Source organism: Muntiacus reevesi, chromosome 1, assembly GCF_963930625.1.
Source record: "Muntiacus reevesi chromosome 1, mMunRee1.1, whole genome shotgun sequence".
NCBI classification, from domain to species: domain Eukaryota; kingdom Metazoa; phylum Chordata; class Mammalia; order Artiodactyla; family Cervidae; genus Muntiacus; species Muntiacus reevesi.
Genome location: NC_089249.1, coordinates 194,053,359 through 194,074,618, shown reverse-complemented (window position 1 = coordinate 194,074,618; position 21,260 = coordinate 194,053,359). Strand labels below are relative to the sequence as shown.

The 21,260-nt window shown below is 51.2% G+C and overlaps 1 protein-coding gene across 3 annotated transcripts in view; it reads right to left on the bottom strand.

The window, feature by feature from the left end:
- Positions 1–419: 419 nt before the first annotated feature.
- SLC44A2 (solute carrier family 44 member 2 (CTL2 blood group)) overlaps positions 420–21,260 on the bottom strand; it is a 31,835-nt gene continuing 10,994 nt past the window's right edge. Inside the window, exons 1-22 of one of the 3 annotated variants that reach the window (XM_065917776.1) lie at positions 15,325–15,515; positions 14,821–14,869; positions 11,685–11,758; positions 11,479–11,563; positions 10,865–10,949; positions 10,554–10,664; positions 10,406–10,466; positions 10,196–10,319; positions 9,975–10,058; positions 9,779–9,891; positions 7,122–7,253; positions 6,931–7,030; positions 6,753–6,845; positions 6,492–6,576; positions 5,620–5,882; positions 5,439–5,533; positions 4,748–4,851; positions 4,568–4,641; positions 4,409–4,479; positions 4,153–4,241; positions 2,433–2,517; positions 420–1,612 (exon numbers count right to left, since the gene is read on the bottom strand). In XM_065917776.1, coding sequence (XP_065773848.1) covers positions 1,506–1,612; positions 2,433–2,517; positions 4,153–4,241; positions 4,409–4,479; positions 4,568–4,641; positions 4,748–4,851; positions 5,439–5,533; positions 5,620–5,882; positions 6,492–6,576; positions 6,753–6,845; positions 6,931–7,030; positions 7,122–7,253; positions 9,779–9,891; positions 9,975–10,058; positions 10,196–10,319; positions 10,406–10,466; positions 10,554–10,664; positions 10,865–10,949; positions 11,479–11,563; positions 11,685–11,758; positions 14,821–14,869; positions 15,325–15,361 — 2,121 coding nt within the window. In that variant the 5' untranslated portion in view covers positions 15,362–15,515 and the 3' untranslated portion in view covers positions 420–1,505. Of the gene's footprint in view, positions 1,613–1,632; positions 1,993–2,432; positions 2,518–4,152; positions 4,242–4,408; positions 4,480–4,567; positions 4,642–4,747; positions 4,852–5,438; positions 5,534–5,619; positions 5,883–6,491; positions 6,577–6,752; positions 6,846–6,930; positions 7,031–7,121; positions 7,254–9,778; positions 9,892–9,974; positions 10,059–10,195; positions 10,320–10,405; positions 10,467–10,553; positions 10,665–10,864; positions 10,950–11,478; positions 11,564–11,684; positions 11,759–14,820; positions 14,870–15,324; positions 15,521–21,260 lie in introns of those variants that run through there. The other 2 variants (XM_065917774.1, XM_065917775.1) reach the window with 2 other exon arrangements.

Genomic DNA, 21,260 nt, shown 5'->3' with positions numbered 1-21,260 from the left:
ATTAGCAAGGTGGAGCGGTTGGCCCAGAGGTGATAGTAACAGCTGGCACCAGGGGGCAGTAGCAAGCAGGGTGGGGCGGCTTGGCAGGTCTGAAGCCACTTAAACTAGATGGTGGTGCCCAAGTGCTGGGCCCAGGACAAAGCCTGCCTAGGGGCACGTGTTCGGGCAGTGTGCCGAGGAGTGGGCAGGTCACTGCTGCCTCCTGGAGTCTGGGGATCAGAGCCTAGTAAAGGGCGTTTGTTCAGGAGAAACCTGAACGGCCGCATGGTAGAATTCAGTCAGAGGCCAGCAGACAGCGGGCTTTCTGCCCTCCGTCCCCCCTGGAGAGTCGCCCCAGCTCAGAGGATTTCAGGGCGGCTGAAGCTGGGGTTTCCCCCCACCAGCCTCCCACTCTCCCCCACAAACACTCCAGGCCCAGGCGCTGTACAATAGGCACTTTATTAGTGGTTGGAATGCAGTTACACATAGGGGTGTGCGGACAGAATGGGGGAAGGGGGCAGGCAGGCACAGGAGACAGAAACCCCAGGCTGGGGTTTCTCCAGATCCCGGATCAGGGGGGGGCTTGAGATATGGCAAAGGGAGACCGGGCACACCAGTTCCCCTGAATTCAACACATTTGGCAAAAGGATCCTCAAAGCGAGGAGACTGGGGGTGGGGGGGTGCCTATTTGCCCAAGGCATCTACCCCCCATCCCCCCTTTCTTCGAAATCATCCCTTGAGTGGATTCAGTTTCTTTTCTCTCTTACAAAGAGAGGTGTGTCAATAAGTGGCAGAGAAAAGGGGAAATTCAGCCCGACTCAGCCAGCCAGCCGGTTTCCATTAAGCCACTATTACCAACCTCCTCCCTGCCCCCACAACCTACCTCCCTCTTCTCCACCCCCATCAACACCCCAGCTACTGCCTCCCTGGCCAGGAGACACCCCTACTTGGGCACACACAGCAACACCTGAGGAGGGGACATCAGAAAGCATTCTTTAGCAGCCCCATCTCAGCCGTGAAGACAGAGAAAAAGCTAACAGACCCTTTAATGCATGTCCAGGTTTAAAAAAAAAAAGTGCCTGCAGTGGCCAGTAGCCAGTTGTTCAACTTGGAGAAAGGGTTCTGGCATCCTGGCCAGAGCAGACGCAGGTTACAGTGGCCTTGTTGCAGCCACCGCTGTTGCAGACACAAATACTGTCCTGTCATAAGAGGGGGACAGGAACCGCAAGGCAGCCCACAGAGGCCGCTCACATGTCGGATACTAAGAAGCCCCACCTGGCCTCTCGTGCCGGCTGGTAGGGGGCGAAGTAGTGAGGGGGGAGGCGCCGAGAAAACTCCCGACTGGCCCTTGGCATAGGGAGGCGATGCCCCAAATCCTGCAGGTTCCCTGGTGCTAACTGGATGATGGGTGGGGCAGGAAGGGTGCGGCAGTGACAGGACTTCAGGTCAGCCCGATGGGCTGGGGGTTCTGACCCAGCTGCCCAGCACCCATCACGAAACTTCCAGGGAGGGTGGGGGCGGGGACTCTAGGCCTCCTCCTGCCTCTTGTTGGTCTTGTTCAAGATCTTCTTGAGGGTGAGAGACATGAAGTAAGGCCTCTCAGGCGTCCCATCATTCCTCTCCAGGTCCTCCACTGCGGAGAGAGGCCCCAGAGCAGGCGGCATGAGGGGAGCCCCCGGGCGGGGCCCCGGGGGATTGGGTGGGTGGATGGGGAGGGGGTGGGTCACAGAGAAGCCTCAGAGGGTTAAGAAGCAAGAGGTGCTGGGACTGGAGGGAGGGGGACTGGAGCGGGGTGGGAACGGGGCGGGGGGCACACACACACGCTGATCCCCACTCCCAGGCCCAGAAGCCCCGCATGCACCCGCCCTGATCTACAAGCCAGCCTCCCTCTCTACTCCTCGACTTCCGCCCGCTTCCCCTCCTCCGCACTCCCCTTCAACAGGATGTCTCTCAGCTCGGGCGACATGAAGTACGGTCGCTCCTGAGAGCCGTCATTTCTTTCCAGGTCCTCACCTGGGCTCCCCCAGGAACCAGCAAGGGGGAAAACGGGGTGGTCAGGCAGGGAGGGGATGAGGGAGGCGGGGGGTTCAGGGAAGCCAGCAGGCATGGAGGAGAGGAAGAGAAAAGAGAAAACAAAAAACCAAAAAATAGACGGAGAGACCAGAGTTAGTGGCAGCCACAGATGTCCCCCAAAAAGCCAGAAACTCTAAAGCCGAGGGCTCAAGGGACAGTGTCCCAGCTGCAGCCTGACCAAGGGACAAGAGGGTGCAGCAGCTCTGAACGCTGGGGAGAAGCTGTGGGGGGTGGGAGGTGGGGTAGCCTGGGGCCCCAAGGATAGCCAGGCTCTGGGGAGGCCGCGGGCAGATATGTAGCCCCATCACAGGGAGATGTTCTGCCCAGAGGGGAGAAGGGAGTCAGGGCCCAGCAAGGGTCGGGGGTGAGGGGTTACTCACAGAAACAGAGGAAAAGTGTGTCCACACACATGCCATAGACACTGAAGAAGCCATGGGCAATCAGGTAGGAGCCGATGACCACCGTCTGGGCAAAGGACAGACAAGCTGTTTCCACCCTTCTGCCCAGGGCAACCTCTACCCACCACCTCATCCCTTCCCAGCTAGCAGCATGCCATTTCCCTGCTGATAAGCTAGCCCCTCACTTAAGGCCTTTGGCTGCAATTTTATGCATTTTTTAGGGAATGATAGGTTTTGCCAGTATTCTTTTTTCTTTTTAATTTTTTTGGCCGCACTACAAGGGGTGTGGGATCTTAGTTCCTGAGCAAGGATCGAACTCATGCCCCCTAAATTGGAAGCACAGAGTCTTAACCTCTGGACCTCCAGGGAAGTCCCTAGTGCATGACAGCTTTAATGCCCACACTCCTACTAGACCGTGTCTGTCCCATTTATATCTCCCAGCAACCTGGAAACTCAGAGGGCCTTGGTAGGTACTTGATAAACACTGATTGACCAAAGTGAGCAGATTAAATAACTTGCCCAGAGTCACTCAGAATTAGCAAACAAAGAACTAAGATAAAAATCGAGGTCACTGGGCTCCAAGTCCTGCACTCAGATACTGTACTGCTCTTAGGGCGTTGACCTAAATCCCTAACCACGGCCCATGGTCTGCCTGCCCGATCTCCACCTCCTCATCACTTCACTCCCTCCACACCAACCACACTCATTTGCTCATTGTTCCTGGCACAGACCTGCCTCAGGGCCTCAGGTGTTTGTCCCCTCTGCCACAACATTGCCTGCATCTCTTTCAGATCTTAGACATGACATCACTTCCACAGGGAAGCCCTCTAGACTCCCACACCTGCCCACATCCTCTACTGCAAGCTCTGAAATTTGGTTCCCTGTAATTCTTCTGGCACGTACAACTTTGCAAGCATACATCCAGTTTGCATAATCATGGGCATGTGGAATATGTGGGATCTTACTTCCCTGAGCAGGGATCGAACCCACACCTCCTGCATTGGCAGCATGGAGTCTTAACCACTCCGCAGACCACCAGGGAGGTCCCATGTCTGTTTACTCCTAAACTGTAAGGCCTTTGAAGGGAAGCCCTCCCAGGTCATGCCTGGAACATGGTTGTGCTAAGCCATTTCAGTCATGTCTGACTCTTTTTGTGACCCCATGGACTGTAGCCCACCAGACTCCTCTGTCCATGGGATTCTCCAGGCAAGAAGACTGGAGTGGGCTGCCATGCCCTCCTCCAGGGTGGGGCCTCCATGCTGGCTCAGTTGGTAAACAATCTGCCTGCAGTGCAAGAGACCTGAGTTCAATCCCTGTGTTGGAAAGGTCCCCTGGAGAAGGAAATGGCAAACCACTCCAGTATCGTTGCCTGGAAAATGCCATGGACAGAGGAGCCTGGTGGACTGTAGTCCATGGGACCCCAGAGTTGGGTACGACTGAGCGGCCAACACTTTCCATCAGGGTATCTTCCTGACCCAGGTGTCGAAACTGCATCTCCTTTGACTCCTGTGCAGCAGGCGGATTCTTTACCGCTGAGTCACCAGGGAAGCCCCGGACCATGGCTAGGACTTAATAAACGTTTGTGGCCTGAGTTAATCAATCATTCCCCCCCTCTGCTTCCATTCTGTCCAGTCAGAGGAGGCCAGGTGAGTCCCGACATCTCCTTCTCCCCAACCCCTGCCCACCCCCCAAAGGTTCATACCACTATAGGGACCCAGTAATAATTGAGGGGTGGTGCTGTGTCCTGCACGATCCTGATTCGGTGAGTGAAGAAGAAGAAAGCCAGGATCCCTGGAAAGCAGAAGGAAATGGAGATGGTTGAGGGTTCTGGATAAAGGAAATGCCCCCCCCCCCCATCAAGAAGACCCCAGAGAAGACAGTTATCATAGAAGGCATGGGGGCCGACAGCAGCTCACAAAGGGCCTCCAACAGTCTCTCTGCAGCCAAACAGCACTCACCCACGCTACCGACTATCAGAAGTTTGCCCAACAGGAAGAGGAAGTCGGTGACTTTATCCAGGACAGCCACCCTACAGGGGACATAAGAAGCAGGCGTGAATGCTGGCTCAGGGCCTGGGGGAGGAGGGAGGTGGCCAGAGAAGGGTGTTTTTCCCTGACCTGATGATGTTTCTCATGAGCAGGAAGAAGGCATTTCTGGCTGAGGTGCAGAAGTTGGTGCCGTAGATGGCAATCTGGAGGGAGGTGGGAGCGATGGATCAGCCCCACCGCGCCAGGGAATGAGGGCTCCTCCAGCTAGCAGCAGCTGGTGGGTTAGTTCTTGGTCCCGGGCCTACTCACCATGATGTAGGCATTTCTGTTGAGGAATTTGATGAACTTCTCCAGACACCAGAAGCAGCATTTGAGACAGCTCATGAGGAACTTGGCAAACTTGTTCTCTGCCGCTAGTAGACGAGAGATGCAGAGGTGAGAGGAAACCCCACCCGGCCTGGTAGGAGCCCCTACTTCCTTGTTTCACACACTTGCCAGCGTCCAGGACTCTTAGAGCCCCCTTCTCGAATAGACAAGGAGAGGGAGACTTGATTCAGGACCCTCGGGGTCCTGCCCCGCACGCTGGTAGGAACCAACAGTGACTCTCAGCCCAGTCCCCCCAAAACAGGAATTCAGCCCAGCCTCCAAGATAGGAATAAACGACAACCCACACGGCTACCCGGGCCCTGCCTCCCAGGCAGAAGCCAATCCTTGAGCCCTCCTTGGCTACACCCCAAAGTACAGCCAATCCCAGGCTGACCGTCTCTTCAGGAACCAATGGCGGCCCCACCTCTTGTTCCCGCCCCTCCAATGGAAAGAACGCCATTCAATGGGCTCTTTCAGTCATTCCTCATCACAGTAACGAATCACGAAAGCCCCACAGGCAGCAACCAATCCCTGCCCCAGCAATTTAGCCCCACCTCCCTCCAAGAATCAATCCCAATCTACACCCTTAGCCCCGCCCCCCCAGGGAATCATGTCAACCACCTGTGGGCCATACCTTTCAAGCGCTGATCCAAGTACTCCAGCATCACTCGGATGACCTGCACGATGGCCAGAATGAGGGAGCCAAAGGCCAAGGAGCCTGTGTGATACCTTTGAGCCGAGGGTGTGGTCAGTAGCCGGGCCAGGCTTCTTCCACTCCATCTCACCCCCCACCCCCAGCCCACCTGGGTCCCCACCTGAGCGCCCGGCCAAAGGCAGAGAAGAGCGGGAAGGCAGGCAGATCATCCGGCTTGTTCATGGCCCAGTAGTAGGAGGCGAATGCCCCGGCTAGTGTGACCTGGCCCAGTGCCAGCACGAAGTTGGCCAGCCAGAAGAACATGAAGACGTTGAAGATCTGCAGGCCCAGCAGGGCCCGGTGGTAGGTCGATTCACCACCATAGAAGGCGAACTGGCAGTGGGCTCCAGGACACAGGCGGGATTCATTGGAGGAGGGGAAGGTCTGTGGGAGGGATGCAGAGCCTGGTCATATCATAGGGCCTTGGGGTTCAGAGTGGGCTCTGGGCATCAGGTCCAGGTCAGGTGGACCGTGGGGTGGGACAGGAGTCATGAGGAACTGAGTTAAGTCAAGAAACTGGGAATTTACAAGAAGGGTTTGCAAAAGGGGTTCTAAAAGCAGGCTCAGAGATGGTTGTCTCAATGGACATCAGGGAGACAGGAGAAACTATCATGAGGATCAGTGGAGTGGCCATGTGGACAGATCACAAGCAGCAGAGATCATTAAGAAGACCACAGAGGGCAGGTGAGGGGCTTGTGAAAAGCAAGGACAGGATTCTGGAAGCAAGAACTGACCACCACTGGGTGAAGAGAGGTGTGTAGTAGCAGGAGACGAAGTCAAGGGTGGGGGGAAGTTGAGTGGATCAGCATTTAGGGAGTAGGGGGTAGTGGGGGCCAGGCTGGATCTCCCCCCCCAATCCCCCCTGCATCTGGCACAGGACCTACAGCAGGCGTCAAATGTTTGCTCAATGGTCCCCAAGTGGGAACAAGAGATTTCAGATCATCTGTGGGCTATCAGAGAAACAGCCACACCCCTCTATTTGGGGACACTCACCTCAGGGTTGCAGGTTTTCCCAGCAACTGGGCAGCTGGTGTCATTGAAGATCTTATAGACAGCTTCGTTGGAAGTGGACAGGAAGCTAGAAGCTTGTTAAGGAACCTAAGTTCAGGGTTTAGGGACCACAGGGGCACATGGAAAAAGAATCCATTCCCACACCAAGTTCTGGCCTTGCCCCCAGGCTGCGGGTCACCTCCAGGCAAGTTGGGCACTTTGAGCCATCCCCGGGGCCAGAGACCAGGGTCTGACGGTGGATACATAGCAGTGCTAGCCCAGTAGGCGATGCAAAGGCACAGCAGGAAGAAGGTGACCAGTGGGTACAGCAAGGAGCACATCACGTATCCCACAGCCCTGGAAGGAGCAGAGACACAGACATCAAAGCCCGAGCAGCCCCTGCAACTGCCCCAGCCTGACCCTCTGGCACCCCAGCACCCACCTGCTGGCTTCTTTGATGAGTGCAATGGCGATGAGAATTCTCTTCCGTAGAAAGATGAGTAGCAAGATGATAATAACCTCGATGATGCTCAGAATGATCACTGCGGGGGGCAGAGGGTGAATTCAAGTCTGCCACCTGCCTGGGCTCCCCACTCCCACCCAGGCCTCACCGAGTGGGGAGCTGGGACTCACTGAAGGCCACCCAGGTCTGCCGCAAGTGCAGGTACACACGGAAGTCCGTCTGGAAGCCAAGGTCCACCAGGGAGATGTCAGAGCCAGCCTCACCACGCAGCCGGGCATATTCCATGTAGCAATGCAGTATTCCTGCATGGGGGAACCACTGTGCTACCACTGACCTCAGCCCAACCACCGCTCCCCCAATGCCACAAAGCAGGTGCAATCATGCTCATTTAACAGAAAACAAAAACCAAGGCTGAGAGGGCTGCTGTTGCCTCAGGGCCTTTGCACTGACTGTTCCTGCTGCCTGGTTCAGTCTCTCCCCAACTGGATCCCTTACATCCTCTAGTCTCTGCTCTAAAGTCACCTTCTTGTGCAACCTTCTAAGATCCCTTCCTCCCTTTAGAATAATACCCTCTTACACTCCAAATTCTTATCCACCTTCACTGTTTTGACATCCCAGAGGTTATCTAGTTTGTTTCTTATCCATCTTGCCCATACGACCCTGGAATGTAAGCTCCACAAGAGTAAGATCTGTCCTGGTGTATTCATTGCTGTAAGCCCAGGACCTAGAAGACTGCCCAGGACATAGTCATTCAATACAAGATGGATGAATGAATGAGCGAGCAGGTATCAGGGTGCTGTGTGACCTGCAGCTTTCCTGACCCCTCTGCATGCTCAGTTGCTTCAGTCGTGTCCAATTCTTTGAGACTCTAGGGACTGGAGCCCCTGAGGTTCCTCTATCCATGGGATTCTCCAGGCAAGAATACTGGAGTAGGTTGCCATTTCCTTCTCCAGCCTGACCCCTGTGTCACCCTGTAATGATGATTCGTGGGTGGGGAGGGAGGACATGGGTGCTAACATCCCGTGGGGTAGCATTAGGGATTTTCAGCATTCTCTTTAGTTCTCTGTAGAAGAAAATTGTGAAGTACAGATAACGTACAAGAAGCTCGTCACCAGGGATTTCCCTGGTGGTCCAATGGTTAAGACTCCAAGCTCCCAGTACAGGGGGATCAGGTTCAGTTCCTGGTCAGGAAACTAGATCCCACATGCCACAACTAAAACATCCCTTGTGCCACAACTAAGACCCAACACAGCCAAGGGTAGTAACAAAATGGTAATGGTGGTGATTTAGTCACTAAGTTGTGTCCAACTCTTGCAACCACCAGGCTCCTCCGTCCATGGGATTTCGCAGACAAGAATGCTGGAATGGGTAGCCATTTCCTTCTCCAGGGGAATCTTCCCAACCCAGGGATGGAATTCAGGTCTCCTGCATTGCAGGCAATCTCCTGCATTGCAAGTGGATTCTTTACCGTGTTCTTTACCATGGAGTCACCAAGTAACAAAGGAAATAAAAATAACTATTTAAAAAACAAAAAGCTAACCACCTAAACTGCCAGCACCCAGCTAGAAACCATTCATTAACATGAATATTTTGGAAATTCCCTGGCAGCCCAGTGGTTAAGACTTTGAGCTTCCACTTCAGGGGGCATGGGTTTGATCTCTGGTTGGGGAACTAAGATCCTGCATGCTGCGCTGTGCAGCCAAAATTAAAAAAAGAAGAAGAAGAACATTTTAATATATGTGTCCCCAGTTTAGGTTGCATATCCGGCAAAGTTTAAATGAATAAACAGAACATGAAGCACTGTATTCAGAGTTCCACAGGTCACAGAGTCACAGGACCCTTCCCCATCTCATTCACACCCTATCTTCTTCTCAGCAAATCTCTGAACCGGTAAATACTAATTATCCCCATTTTATGGAGGAGGACATTGAGGCATGGGGAGGTTGAGTCACTTGCCCAAGGTCATAGAGCAAGGAACTGGAAGAGGCTGAATTCAGACCCTGGGCTTTCTGGTGCCAGAGCATCTGGCCTTAACCACTGTGCTAGATGGTCTACTTGATGATGACTTTGCTGTCAACAAAATACAGATCCAGCCCTGTTTAGGAACATTATGATCAAATTCATCAGACATAAATGAGCACGGAGGTTGTTTCCAAGTGTCTGCTCTCATAAACAATGTCGAGATGAACATCTTTACAAATATTCCCAATGAAAGACATAGAGAATGTCTGATGGCTCAGGAGAATTGTTTTTTTTTTTTCAGTCACATCTTGCAGCCTTCAGAATCTTAGTTCTCTGATCAGGGATTGAACCAGGGCCAGCAGTGAAAGCATCAAGTCCTAGCCACTGGACCACCAGGGAATTTCCTCAAGAGAAGATTCTCTCTTTTTTTTTTTTGGCTGTGGGATATGTGGGATCTTGGGCTTCCCAAGTAGCACTAGTGGTAAAGAACCCACCTGCCAATGCAGGAGACATAAGAGATGTGGGTTCAATCCCTGGGTCGGGAAGATCCCTTGAAGGAGGGCCCAGCAACCCACTCTAGTATTCTTGCTTGGAGAATCCCATGGACAGAGGAGCCTGGTGGGCTATGGTCCATAGGGTCACAAAGAGTTGGACACGACAGAAGCAACTTAGCACTGCATGTGGGATCTTAGTTCCCCAACCAGGGATTGAACCCACGCCCCCTGCATTGGATGCATGAGGTCTTAACCACTGGACCACCAGGGAAGTCCCAAGAGAAGATTCTTGATGGGTCAATGAGAGCTCCAAGGGCACAGGCACTTTGCAGACAGTGGGGAGGGGAGGACACAGGGAAGGAGTGACTTACCGTAGCCTAGGACCAGGATCACCATGACGATCATCACCCAGACCATAATGCCAGCCAAGAATCGGAGCAGGATGATGAACAGGAGGCTCAACACCATGGCGATAATCAGGCCTCTGTGGGAGAAAATGGGGACATGGTGGATCCTGATCCCCTCACCAGTCTCAGACAGGGTAGCCTACCTTCCCTCTCAACTTACATGATAATCCAGTACCAGGAGACTGTGTAATCTTCAAATATCCTCATGGCCAGCTGCCGGGCCTCCAGGACTCCATTGGCCTTCCTGGGGGAGGGCAGACAAGGCTTAGGTAGGACCCCAATCCATGATTGGGCCAGCCCCAGGGGATGCCCTGTTCCCTACCCCACCCCCACCCCACCCCAGAAAAGCACAGTGCTGGCGTGGTGGGTCGAGGTCCTCACTTGGCGCCTTCCACCAGCTCCGTGACATTTTTCCGAGAGCCAAGCCCATCCTCGTAGGTCGTCTCGTTGCCCACCATGAGGACCCCCTTGTGGGCGTGGACAGCAGGGAAACATCGCTGGGCAACTACACAGAGTTGGAGATGGGATCAGTCAGGTGGACCCCTGAAACCTCCTCAGGCCCCTCCGGAGCTCAAGGGACCCCAGACTCACAGGGTTTGCTGGGAATGAGGACAGCGGGGCAGTCTCCATCTCGAAGGACTTCAGCCACACCCTGCCAGGAGAGAGCAAGCGTTCGATCCTGCAGGCCAGTACCGTGGACCTGCCCTCGCCCAGGCTCCCAGGGCAGTTATCCACTCACCTTGTTTTTCTGGAAGCCAGGTAAACAGTACTGCTTGTAGTACTCGAAGTCCTCAGACGCATGAGCATTCAGGTAGGTGAGGTAACGGCTGGGACATTTCTCCACACAAATCTTGGGAAGGACCGGAGGCAGGGGTTGGGTGGGGTCAGAACAGACGCCTGATGCCCTCTTAGGACAGAGGTCCCACCCTCCTCCCGCTTATTCATCAAGAGGAGAAAGAGGGCTGGGAGAGAAGCTACTACTAGAGGAGGAAAAAGGGCCTGATTGATGTAAGTGGGGGACAGGAAACAGGAGGGGAGGGGAGAAGTTACCTGGGGGGTGGGACACTGGAATTCCAGCAGGACCAGGGGGCTAGCACACTTCACAATGTTGAAATAAAACAGGAAGGGTTTGTTCCTGGGGTTGGGGAAGGGAGACGGAAACTGTCAAGACTTCTCCAGCAGCCTATATAGAATATCTTAATGAAAATAGAAACAACAACCATAATAACTTCGTGCCAGGTGCTGTGCAAGCACTGGACATGTACTGGCTCATCTAACCATCAGAAGAGTCCCATGAGAGTGGGAATGTCAGGATCCCCATTTCAGAGATGAGGCCCAGAGAGGCTGAGACACTTGCCATAGGTCACACAGCCAGGTCACACAGTTCATTTTGAACCTGCCCATTTACCTCACCTGACATCAGATCCAGGACTGTCTCTTCTGTCTCCCCCCTAACATGTGGGCCACCAGAGGATAAGACTTTGAATGTCTCAATTAGAGCCCTGTCCCCGAGGCCTAGAACAGAGGTTGGGGATGGCGGGAGTTTTATAAATACTTGTTGACTGGACTGGTGGATGGATGGAGGTGAGGGAAGCCTAGAACCTTCTCCCCAGTACTGAGGAAGCTCTCTCCAGACCCAGTAGGCCCCAAGGAGCCACACTCACTCATTTTTCGTGCCCTTCTGCCCGCAGAATTGGCCTCGGCTGTCAGTGGGGTAGATCACCTTTCGAGGGTCTCCATGGGTCCAAGCTGTGGAGGGATCCAGGAATGTTGAGGTGATGGGGCTCCACCACCAGCTCCACTTCTGCCCCAGAGGCTGTGGCCTGCCCGCCCACCCGGGAACCGCCATCCCATCCCCTCCTTCGCTTACCTATGATGCCCACAGCTACGTAACCAACAATAGCCAGGAAGAGGAAGACACAGCAAATGATATCTGTGCAGCCTCTGTGGAGGAAGAGACCGATCAGCGTGGGAGTACTGGTGCCCTGGATATCATGGACCCAGCCTGCCTCGTGCCTGCATCCATGCTCAGGCATCAGTCGTGTCTGACCCTTCGGGACCCTGTGGACTGTAGCCCGCCAGGCTCCTCTGTCCATGGGATTTTTTAGGCAAAAATACTGGTATAGTTTGCTATTTCTTCCTCCAGGGGATCTTCCCGACCCAGGGACTGAACCCGAGTCTCCTGCATTGGCAGGTAGATTCTTTACCTCTGAGCCACCTGGGAAGCGCTGTCTGCCTTGTAAATGTATCACATCCATGTGTTATTGGGACACACGTTCCTGAGTGGTACCAATGCTGTGAATTTTAACTATTAATGCCTTTCACTGCAGCACTATTGACAATAGCCAAGATATGGAAGCAACCTAAGTGCCCATCCGTAGCTGAGTGGATAAAGATGTGGCATATACATATACAATGGAATATTACTCCTGTGTGCGTGTCTGTGTGCGTGCTCATTCAGTCGCTCAGTTGTGTCCAACGCTTGGCGACCCTGTGGACCCTAGCCCGCCAGGGTCCTCTGTCCATGAAATTTTCCAGGCGAGAATACTGGAGACGCTTGCCAGTCCCTTCTCTAGGGGATCTTCTCAACCCAGGGATTGAACCCACATCTCCTACATTATAGGTGGATACTTTCTCTCTTCTTTAAAATTTTATCTTTTTTTTTTTTTTAATATCTGTTATTTTTGTAGGTGCATTCTTTACTGCTGAGCCACCTGGTAGCCCTGGAATATTACTCAGCCCTCCATAAAGAAAGAAATCTTGCCACTTGCACAACATGCAACAGACCTGGAGGATATTCTGCTAAGTGAAATAAGTCAGACAGAGAAAAACAAATAATGTATGCTTTCACTTATATGTAAAATCTACAAAACAAAACAAATGAAGAAACAAAACAGAAACAGACTCACAGATGCAGAGCACAAACCGGGGGTTTTCGAGAGTGGAGGTGGGTGGGGGAAATGGACAAAACAGGTAAAGGGGATTAAAAGTTACAAACTTCTGAAGAGGTACAAACTTCCAACCACAAAATAAATGTCATGGGAATGTAATACACATAGGGAATGAAGTCAAAAACATTCTAACAACACTGTATGGTAAAGGGTGGTAACTGGTCTTACTGCAGTGATCATTTCATAACATATAAAAATATCAAATTACTACATTGTTCACCTGAAATTAATATAATATTGTCTATTAATTATAACTCAATTTTAAAAAACAAAAAATAAAAAATAATTTTAATACCTAATGCTACACTATCCTCAAAGCAGGTTGCATCATTGTTTAGCTCCCTTTTGATTAAATGTCCATTTTGCTACATCCTTACCAGCATTATGGACTAATGTTTTTTAAAATTTAAGCTATTTTGTGGTGATCAGTTTGCAATTACAGAAATACTGAATCACTATGTTATGCACCCAGAATTAATTAAGTGATGTAGGTCACTTATACTTCAAAAATAAAGAAACTAATTCATAGAAAGAGAGATCAGACATGTGGTTACCAGAAGTAGGGTTTGGGAAGTGGAAGGGGGCATTGGATGAAGGTATTCAAAAGGTACAAGCTTCCATTTGTAAGATAAATAACTACTAGTGGTATAATGTACAACATGGTAAATATAATGTTGCATGATAAATTACGAAAATTGTTAAGAGAGTAGACCTTAAACTATTTTTTAATATCATAAGATTAAATATGAACGTGATAAAATGTAAACCATACAGGGATGTAGTTAATTAAGAACTACCTCCCACATAATCCCCTTCTCCATGAGAAACCTCTGTTAATGATTTCTTGTGAGTTTTTTTATTTACTGGTACAAATGTTTTCCAAAAAAAGTTTTTTTGGTTAATCCAGGCATGATTATGATACACCCACAGTTTGTGTATTGCTTTTTTCACTATTATATTGAGAGGGATCCATGTGAGGACTCAGAAAGGCTCTTGTACATTTTAGAAGCTGTGTAACAAAATAACCTAAGGATGCACTGTAATGTATCTAACTAGTTCCCAGAGATGCAACTCAGATTGTTGGTTTTTGCCCATCTAGGCAAGGTTTGTGGAGAAGGGAATGGCAACTCACTCCAGGATTCTTACCTGGAGAATCCCATGAACAGAAGAGCCTGGTGAGACCCAGTCCAGGGGGTCGCAAAAAGTCAGACACTGCTGAGCAACTAACACACACAGGTAAGGTTTGGGCTTCCCTGGTAGCTCAGCTGGTAAAGAATCTGCCTGCAATTCGGAAGACCTGGGTTTGATCCCTGGGTTCTAAAGATCCCCTTGAGGAGGGCATGGCAACCCACTCCAGTCTTCCCGCCTGGAGAATCCCCATGGATAGAGGAGCCGGGCGGGCTATAGTCCATGGGGTGGAAAAGAGTCAGACACGACTGAGCGACTAAGCACAGTACAGGCAAGGTTTACGGAGAGAAATTTTTTCACATCATTTTAATTTCCGGAATGAAGAGCTGTACATGTTTTTTAAATGTCATATTTCCTAATTCCCTCCAAAAAAGACTGTATCAATTAGTTTCAGAGCAGAATATGTGTCAATCTTTTTTTTTAAATTGAAGTAACAGTGCTTTAAAACACTATGTAATTTTCATGTGTACAATATTATATTCCTACTTGTGCATACCCTAGTGTGTCTATTTTTAACCTCTGCTAACCTGTGAGGGGGAAACTCTATTTGGTTCCTGTTTTACATTACATTCCTTTACTTTCCAGTGAGTTTGAGCATTTCTCCATAACTCCACTGTCTATAGTGTTTCTGGTTCTATTAAATGGTCTGTTCCAGTCTTTTGCCTGAATTGGAAAAAATGCATTTGTAAAGACTCTCTATAGGTGAAGAAAATTCCTTTATCATTCTTTTACCACTCTTTTATCTCTAAGTTGCAAATACGTATCACCACTTTGTTGGAGAACAGATGTGGGTGTGGGTGTAAAGAAACAGGGGCGGAAACAATGTTAGCTGACACCCCTCCCCTCCCAGGAACCCAGACCCCTTACCTGTTGTAAATGGGTCCTTTGAAGGCGGGGTCATACTTCTGCGGTGTTCCTGAAAATCAGAAAGATTGAGCCGAGTAGTCCAAGATGAAGCTAGCAGACCACCCTTCCCCAAGATGTCCTCAGAGATGTCTCTAGCCACGGAGGAGTAAGATTCAGAGATAACTGTGGATTTTCCGTGAACTGCCCGATTTATCACCTGGCGACCACTCACTGGGAGGACTGGGAGGGGGGCTAAAAAGGGGCCGCCCGGGAGTCCGGTGGAAGGGGGAGGATCCAAAAATGGGATCTGGAGAAGCAGGCTACGAGGACAGACCTCTGGGATGCGGGAGTTCTGGAGGGACCTCCGGGTGGGCCTCGGGGGTGAGGGGTGCTGGCAGGTGATGCGGAGGCGGGGCGGGTACAGGCTGAGATCTGCCCTTCCGCGCTCCCCTCATCCCCTCTACCCTGGGTCTTCCCGCTGCCCCTCCAAGTTGCCAGGCTGGCGCGGAGGGGGGCGCTGCCTACCGTGCTTCCCGTAATAAAGCTGCTGCTCCTTCCCCATCCCTGCGGGCGCCCGGCCCGACGGCGCCCGCCTGCTCCCGCTGCCGCTCCCCCTCTGCCCTCCGGTCCGGACGCGCGGGCGTCCCCAGGGGAGGCACCGAGGGACCGACTGGCGGCGGCTCCTCCCAGCAAAGAGCAAGGCGGGACGGCCCAAACCGGTCAGACCGGCCCTAGCTGAGCGGCTGCCTCGGACCGACTGGACCCAGAAACGGAGGGAGGGAGGGAGAGAGGGAGGAGAGAGCGGGGCGGGGCGGCAGCTGCTCCTGCCACTCACCGCCACCCGATTTAGCCCTCTCCGGCCCGCCCCCCAGGGAACTCTGGCTTCACCCAGTAGCCTGGGCTAGCGTCCGCCCCCCCCAACGAGGCGACACAGCTTTAAAACATCTCTCAACCCTGGAAGGCACCTAATAATTGTCCCATTCTGCAGATACGGAAACTGAGGCATCCGTGTCTGGCCAAGCACCCCAAAACAGGCAGACGGCTGAATCCAAGCAACCAATTATAGAGTATTTGGGCTGAATGCTCTCCAACCTGTGGGTGCATTTTTTTTAAAGAGTAAGTGCCAACAGTTAAATATTGAGACAGTCCATATAGAAATCCACACCCATGTCTCCTGAGAACTCCCAAATTAGAAATGACAGCCCCTTCGCCTTCTGCATGCCACATCCCTGTCTGGTACTGCTCCCTGCTGGTTCCTTTGTGGCCCCCAAGGCTACAGACATCAGCTCGCCATCCCTGCACCCTCTTACAGCTGATAATCCTGAAGCATTTGCTTTGAAGAACATGCATTTATTGAGCGCCTCCTGGGTACAGTGGCATTTGTGTAACCCAGTCTTGGGGAGCTGACATATACAGGGTAACCCTGGACTCAAATGATCCTGCCCCATCTGAGCCAGAGAATACTCAGGTCAGTGCCTTGTGTTCTCTGAGCCTCAACTTCCTCATCTGTGAAATGGGACTAAAGTATAAAACCAAAACCAGCCACAATGGGGACTTCCCTGGTGGTCCAGATGTTAAGAATCTGCCTTGCAATGCAAGGGACATGGGTTTGATCCCTGGTCAGAGAACTAAGATCTCACATCCCTCGGGGCAACTAAGCCCACTGGCTGCAACTACTGAACTCTTGAGCCACAGCTAGAGTCTGTGTGCCTCGATGAAAGATCCTGAGTGCTGAAACTAAAACTCTATACAGCCAAATAAATAAATAAAACAAAAACCAGGCAAAGACCAGGCATGGGATAGATACCAAGTATACAGTTGGCATAGATGTACTGTATTGCCAGTGTAGGGGTATCCAAATGATGCGGAGGTATACAGTAGGTATGGGGTACTGGTGGTACGGAGTATATAGCCCATCAAGAGCTATACAATCAGGGTATCTAATCATTGTGGGGTATAGGGCCAGGGTGGAGTTGTAAAGCTGGTAGGGTACACCCCCCTGCCCCAACCATCCACCCCCACATCCGCAGTATGCTCCTTTGATCATGTTCCTGTTCAAACTGCTTCTCCCAACAGCCCTTAAGGCCAGCTGCAAACGTCACACTACAATCAACTCTACAAGTGACATGGCCTGGTACAATTGGCATGGGAGTGTAGGCAACAGGAAGAGATATCCAGTGTGGGGCACACAATCAGCATGGGGTTATCAATGTGGTCATATACAGTTGGTGTTCAATAATTGTTGCTCCAAGTCAGGTACTCCCTGGTGGGAGTCTGGTCACCAACTCAGCTTGTCCCTAGAGAAACATAATCCACCTGCCAATGAGGGAGATGCAGGTTTGATTCCTGGTCTGGGAAGATCACCCCTCGAAGCAAGTAAGCTGAGCACCACAACTTCTGCACCTGTGCTCCAGAGCCCAGGAGCCGCAACTACCGAAGTCCGTGCACCCTAGAGCCCATGCTCTAGAACAAGAGAAGTCACCACAATGAGAAGCCGGCACACTGCTGTTAGAGAGGAGCCCCTGCCTGCCACAACTAGAGAAAAGCCTACACAGTAACAAAGACCCAGCGGAGCCAAAAATAAACAAATGAAAAAAAAAAAAGAAGAAATGTCACCTCCTCCCCAGTGGCTTCTAGCTGTCAAGGCCCCACTTGCCCCCTGGCCCACAAGCTTCAGCAAACAGGCGAGGCCCAAGGCTCCAAGCCATGCCCTTGGGTGACCAGGCCTCTCAAAGGAGCCCTGTGGTTCCCGTGGTCCCTGCCAAATCAAAGGCAAACTGGTCCCACCCTGCCCAGGGCAAGCGGTGCCCAGGCTGAAGCTTCTTCTCTTTCAGATGTGCTAGGTCCCCTGGGGACACTCCTGCAGACTCCAGCTCCACTCTGATGATGCTCAAATGTGGGCACAGCCCTGTGACAGGTGCCCCCCTCAGCACCCCACACAGGGGCCTCATGGCATACCTCCCATTGAGCACAGCTATATTAAACCACCATGGTCCCCCAGGCTGCCCTGCCCTCCTGGTGCTCAGGCCGGAAACCTTGCACTTCTCTTCCAGGATCCAAAAGCTTCTCACCCACTCCTCGGCCCCCCACCCTGTCACATGGCTGTCATTTCCTGCCTGAAGAGTGCAGGTGTCTCCACCCTGGTTTCTGAGCTCTCACACTTGTCCCCCCCCCCATTCCCTGGTAGGGCCCAGTGGAAGCAGTGATCACCCGATTCAGGGTATGTCCCTCCTCTGCCCTGAACCCTCTGTGGCTCCCACCTCACTCTGAGCCAAAGCCCAAGTCCTCCCCATGGCCCACGAGGCTGTGCCCACTCTGCGCTGTCCCCTCCCTGCCCTTAGCCCCTCCCACTCTCCCCTTTCCTTCTCCATTCCATTCATTGGCCTCCTGGTTATACTGTGGGTTATACTGTTTACAGCGTCCCAGGTGGCTCAGCAGTAAAGAAGCCGCCTGCCAATGCAGGAGACCCAGGTTCGATTCCTGGGTCAGGAAGATCCCCTGGAGGAGGAAATGGCAAATGGCAATCCACTCCAATATTCTTGCCTGGAAAATCCCATGGACAGAGGAGCCTGGTGGTCTATAGTCCACAGGATCGCAAGTTGGACGTGACTGAGCGACTAAGCCTGACATTATACTATACACTTTTTTTTAAACTTTTTCACTTTTATCAAAGGTTGTGACCACGAGGGATTCATAAAATGTCACAAAACTCTATTTGCTATTGAACTGTCTATTTCTAAATAGGAGACAGACACTAGTACAGCAATTCCTTTTACGTGGAAAGTTAAATTTTTTTTGAGAAGAGATTGACATGTATAGATATTTGTTTCCTTTTTGAACTTCAACCCCCAAAATATTCCAGCAAAACAACAACAACAACAAGAAAAACCAAGGGAAGTTGGGCTGGGTATCTGCTGCCAAGGATGGTGGACTTGCCCATACCAGGCCACCATGAGCCCTCGTCCCCCTGTTATATTATAAACACACCGGGCATGGTTCTTACATCAGGGCCTTTGCACAGGCTGTTCCTTCTCCCTGGAGATCTCCTCCCTGAGAAAGCCACTTGGCCCCACATTTCTTTTTTTATATTTATTTACTTGGCTGTGCCAGGTCGTGGTTGAGGCATGTGAACTCTTAGTTGCAGCATATGGGATCTAGTTCCTTGACCAGGGCTCAAACCCAGGACCCCCACATTGGGAGTGTGGAGTCTTAGCCACTGGACCACAGGGAAAGTCCTGCTCCACCTCTTTCAACCTCAAACATCACCTCCTTAGAGAGGCTTTCTCTGATGATCCTATCTAAGACAGCATCCTTTCCCCTGCTCCTGTTACCCTATTTTATTTTGTGTCTTACCGCCTGCCACATCACGTATTTACACATTGACAGTTTCCTGTCTCTCTCCATGTCTGCTGGCTGCACAAGGGCGAGGATTTCTGTTTTCTTCATAACACTGTCCTCAGGACTCAGCATTGCACCTGGCATGGAACACGCACTCAGGATTTGTTCAATGAATAACCGCAATATATTATTCACATACATATAGCTAAGACTGAGAATAAAAAATACAGCTTAGAGTTTTCCAGATGCATGCATTTTAAAAAATTAATTTGCACTAAGTTTACACATAGAAGAACTGAATACATGATAAATATCCAGTGGGCAGGGAAAGGATGAATCAGTCAGTTGCCTTGACTAGGCGTTAGGGAGAAAATAAATTCCACTCCCACCACACAGCAAAACAAATTCCACATAGATTAATCATGCATACAAATATATAAAACTCAAAACTTCAACAAGTGTGATGGGAAGATGAAAGAGCATATTTCTATCATCTGAGAGCAGGTGAAACTGGTAAGGTGGGTGGGGGAGAGAGGAAGGAGCACTGGAGTTTTCTCATGTCAGCCAAATGGCAGCCTGATCGGCAGAGTGGAAACAGTCAGATGAGAACAGCTGGTGCTGGGACTTCCCTGGCAGTCCAGTGGCTAAGATTGCATACTTCCACTGCAGGGGGCACAGGTTCAATTCCTGGTCAGGGAACCAAGATGCCACAAGCCACCTGACGCAGCCAAAAAAAAATTTATATATATATGACTTCCCTGGTGGTCCAGTGGTTAAGAATCTGCCTTGCAATGCAAAGGACGTGGGTTCCATCCCTGGTCAGGGAACCAAGATCCCACATGCTCTACAGCAACTAAGTCAGAGAGCCATAACTAGAGAGTCCATGAGTTACAAGGAATATATCCAGCATGATACAAAGAAGATCCTGCATGCTGCAACTAAGACCTGAAGCAACATATATATATGTTGCTGTTCAGTCGCTCAGTCATGTCCGACTGTCTGTGGCCCCATGGACGGTAGCCTGCCAGGTTCCTCTGTCCATAAAATTTTCCAAGCAAAAATACTAGATTAGGTTGCCATTTCCTACTCCATGGGATCTTCCTGACTTAGGGATGGAACCCACATTTCTTGCATCTCTTTCATTGACAGGTTGATTCTTTACCACTAGTACCACCCATATATATATATATAAAACCCACTTTACGCGGGGGAAGCAAGTGGTCAGTTCCTACTCCAGTTTTGAAGGGCGAGTGGGAGCCACTGAGGGTGTTTGAGCAGGAGCATTATGAGGCCAAGCTAGGGAGGGGAAGGTGCACAGGCGGGCAAGTCTCAGCTCTCAGGGAAATCAGTAGCCATGGATGGGACAGGTGGGCTATGGCCTTGCAGTGTCAACTTGAGTTATCCTTCCATAAGATGAAATTAAAGATGCAGAGAGAGGCACCTGGTTTGGCCTTGGCTCAGGGCCTTGCCTTGTGGGCAGCTCAGGAAATAAAAGAGGGAACATGGGTACTGTGGGGCTTCCCCAATGGCTCAGCAGTAAAGAAGCCACCTACAAGGCAGGAAATGGAGGAGACATGGGTTCAGTCTTTGGATCAGGAAGATCCTCTGGAGAAGGAAATGGCAACCCACTCCAGTATTCTCGCCTGAAAAATTCCATGGACAGAGGAGCCTGGTGGGCCACAGACCACGAGGTCACAAAGAGTCAGACATAACTAAGCAACTGAGCACGCACAATTGGTATTGTCGTCAGATCTGTTCCATTAGCTCTTGTTTTAACATTAGCCAAGTGGGGTGGAGGGAGGGGCAAGGCGAATACTAATGGTTTGATAATTGAGCCTGATTCAAACACTGCAGGACAGAAACTTGCTGAATCTTTGCAAGGATGATGCAAGATAATAAGAACAGTAGAACGCCCCAGTGCCTCCATATTACTGTGTGCCAGGCAGTCTTCTAAAATGTTACACGGTTTACCTGAGTTCACCCTTATAGCAATTCTGTGAGGTTGATTCCATCACTACTCCCATTTGACAGATGCAGAAACTGAGGCCCAGAGAAAAACATGTCAGTGGCCACAAAAACGATGAGCAACAGAGCTGGGCCACCCAGCTACTGAGTTAGTGTTT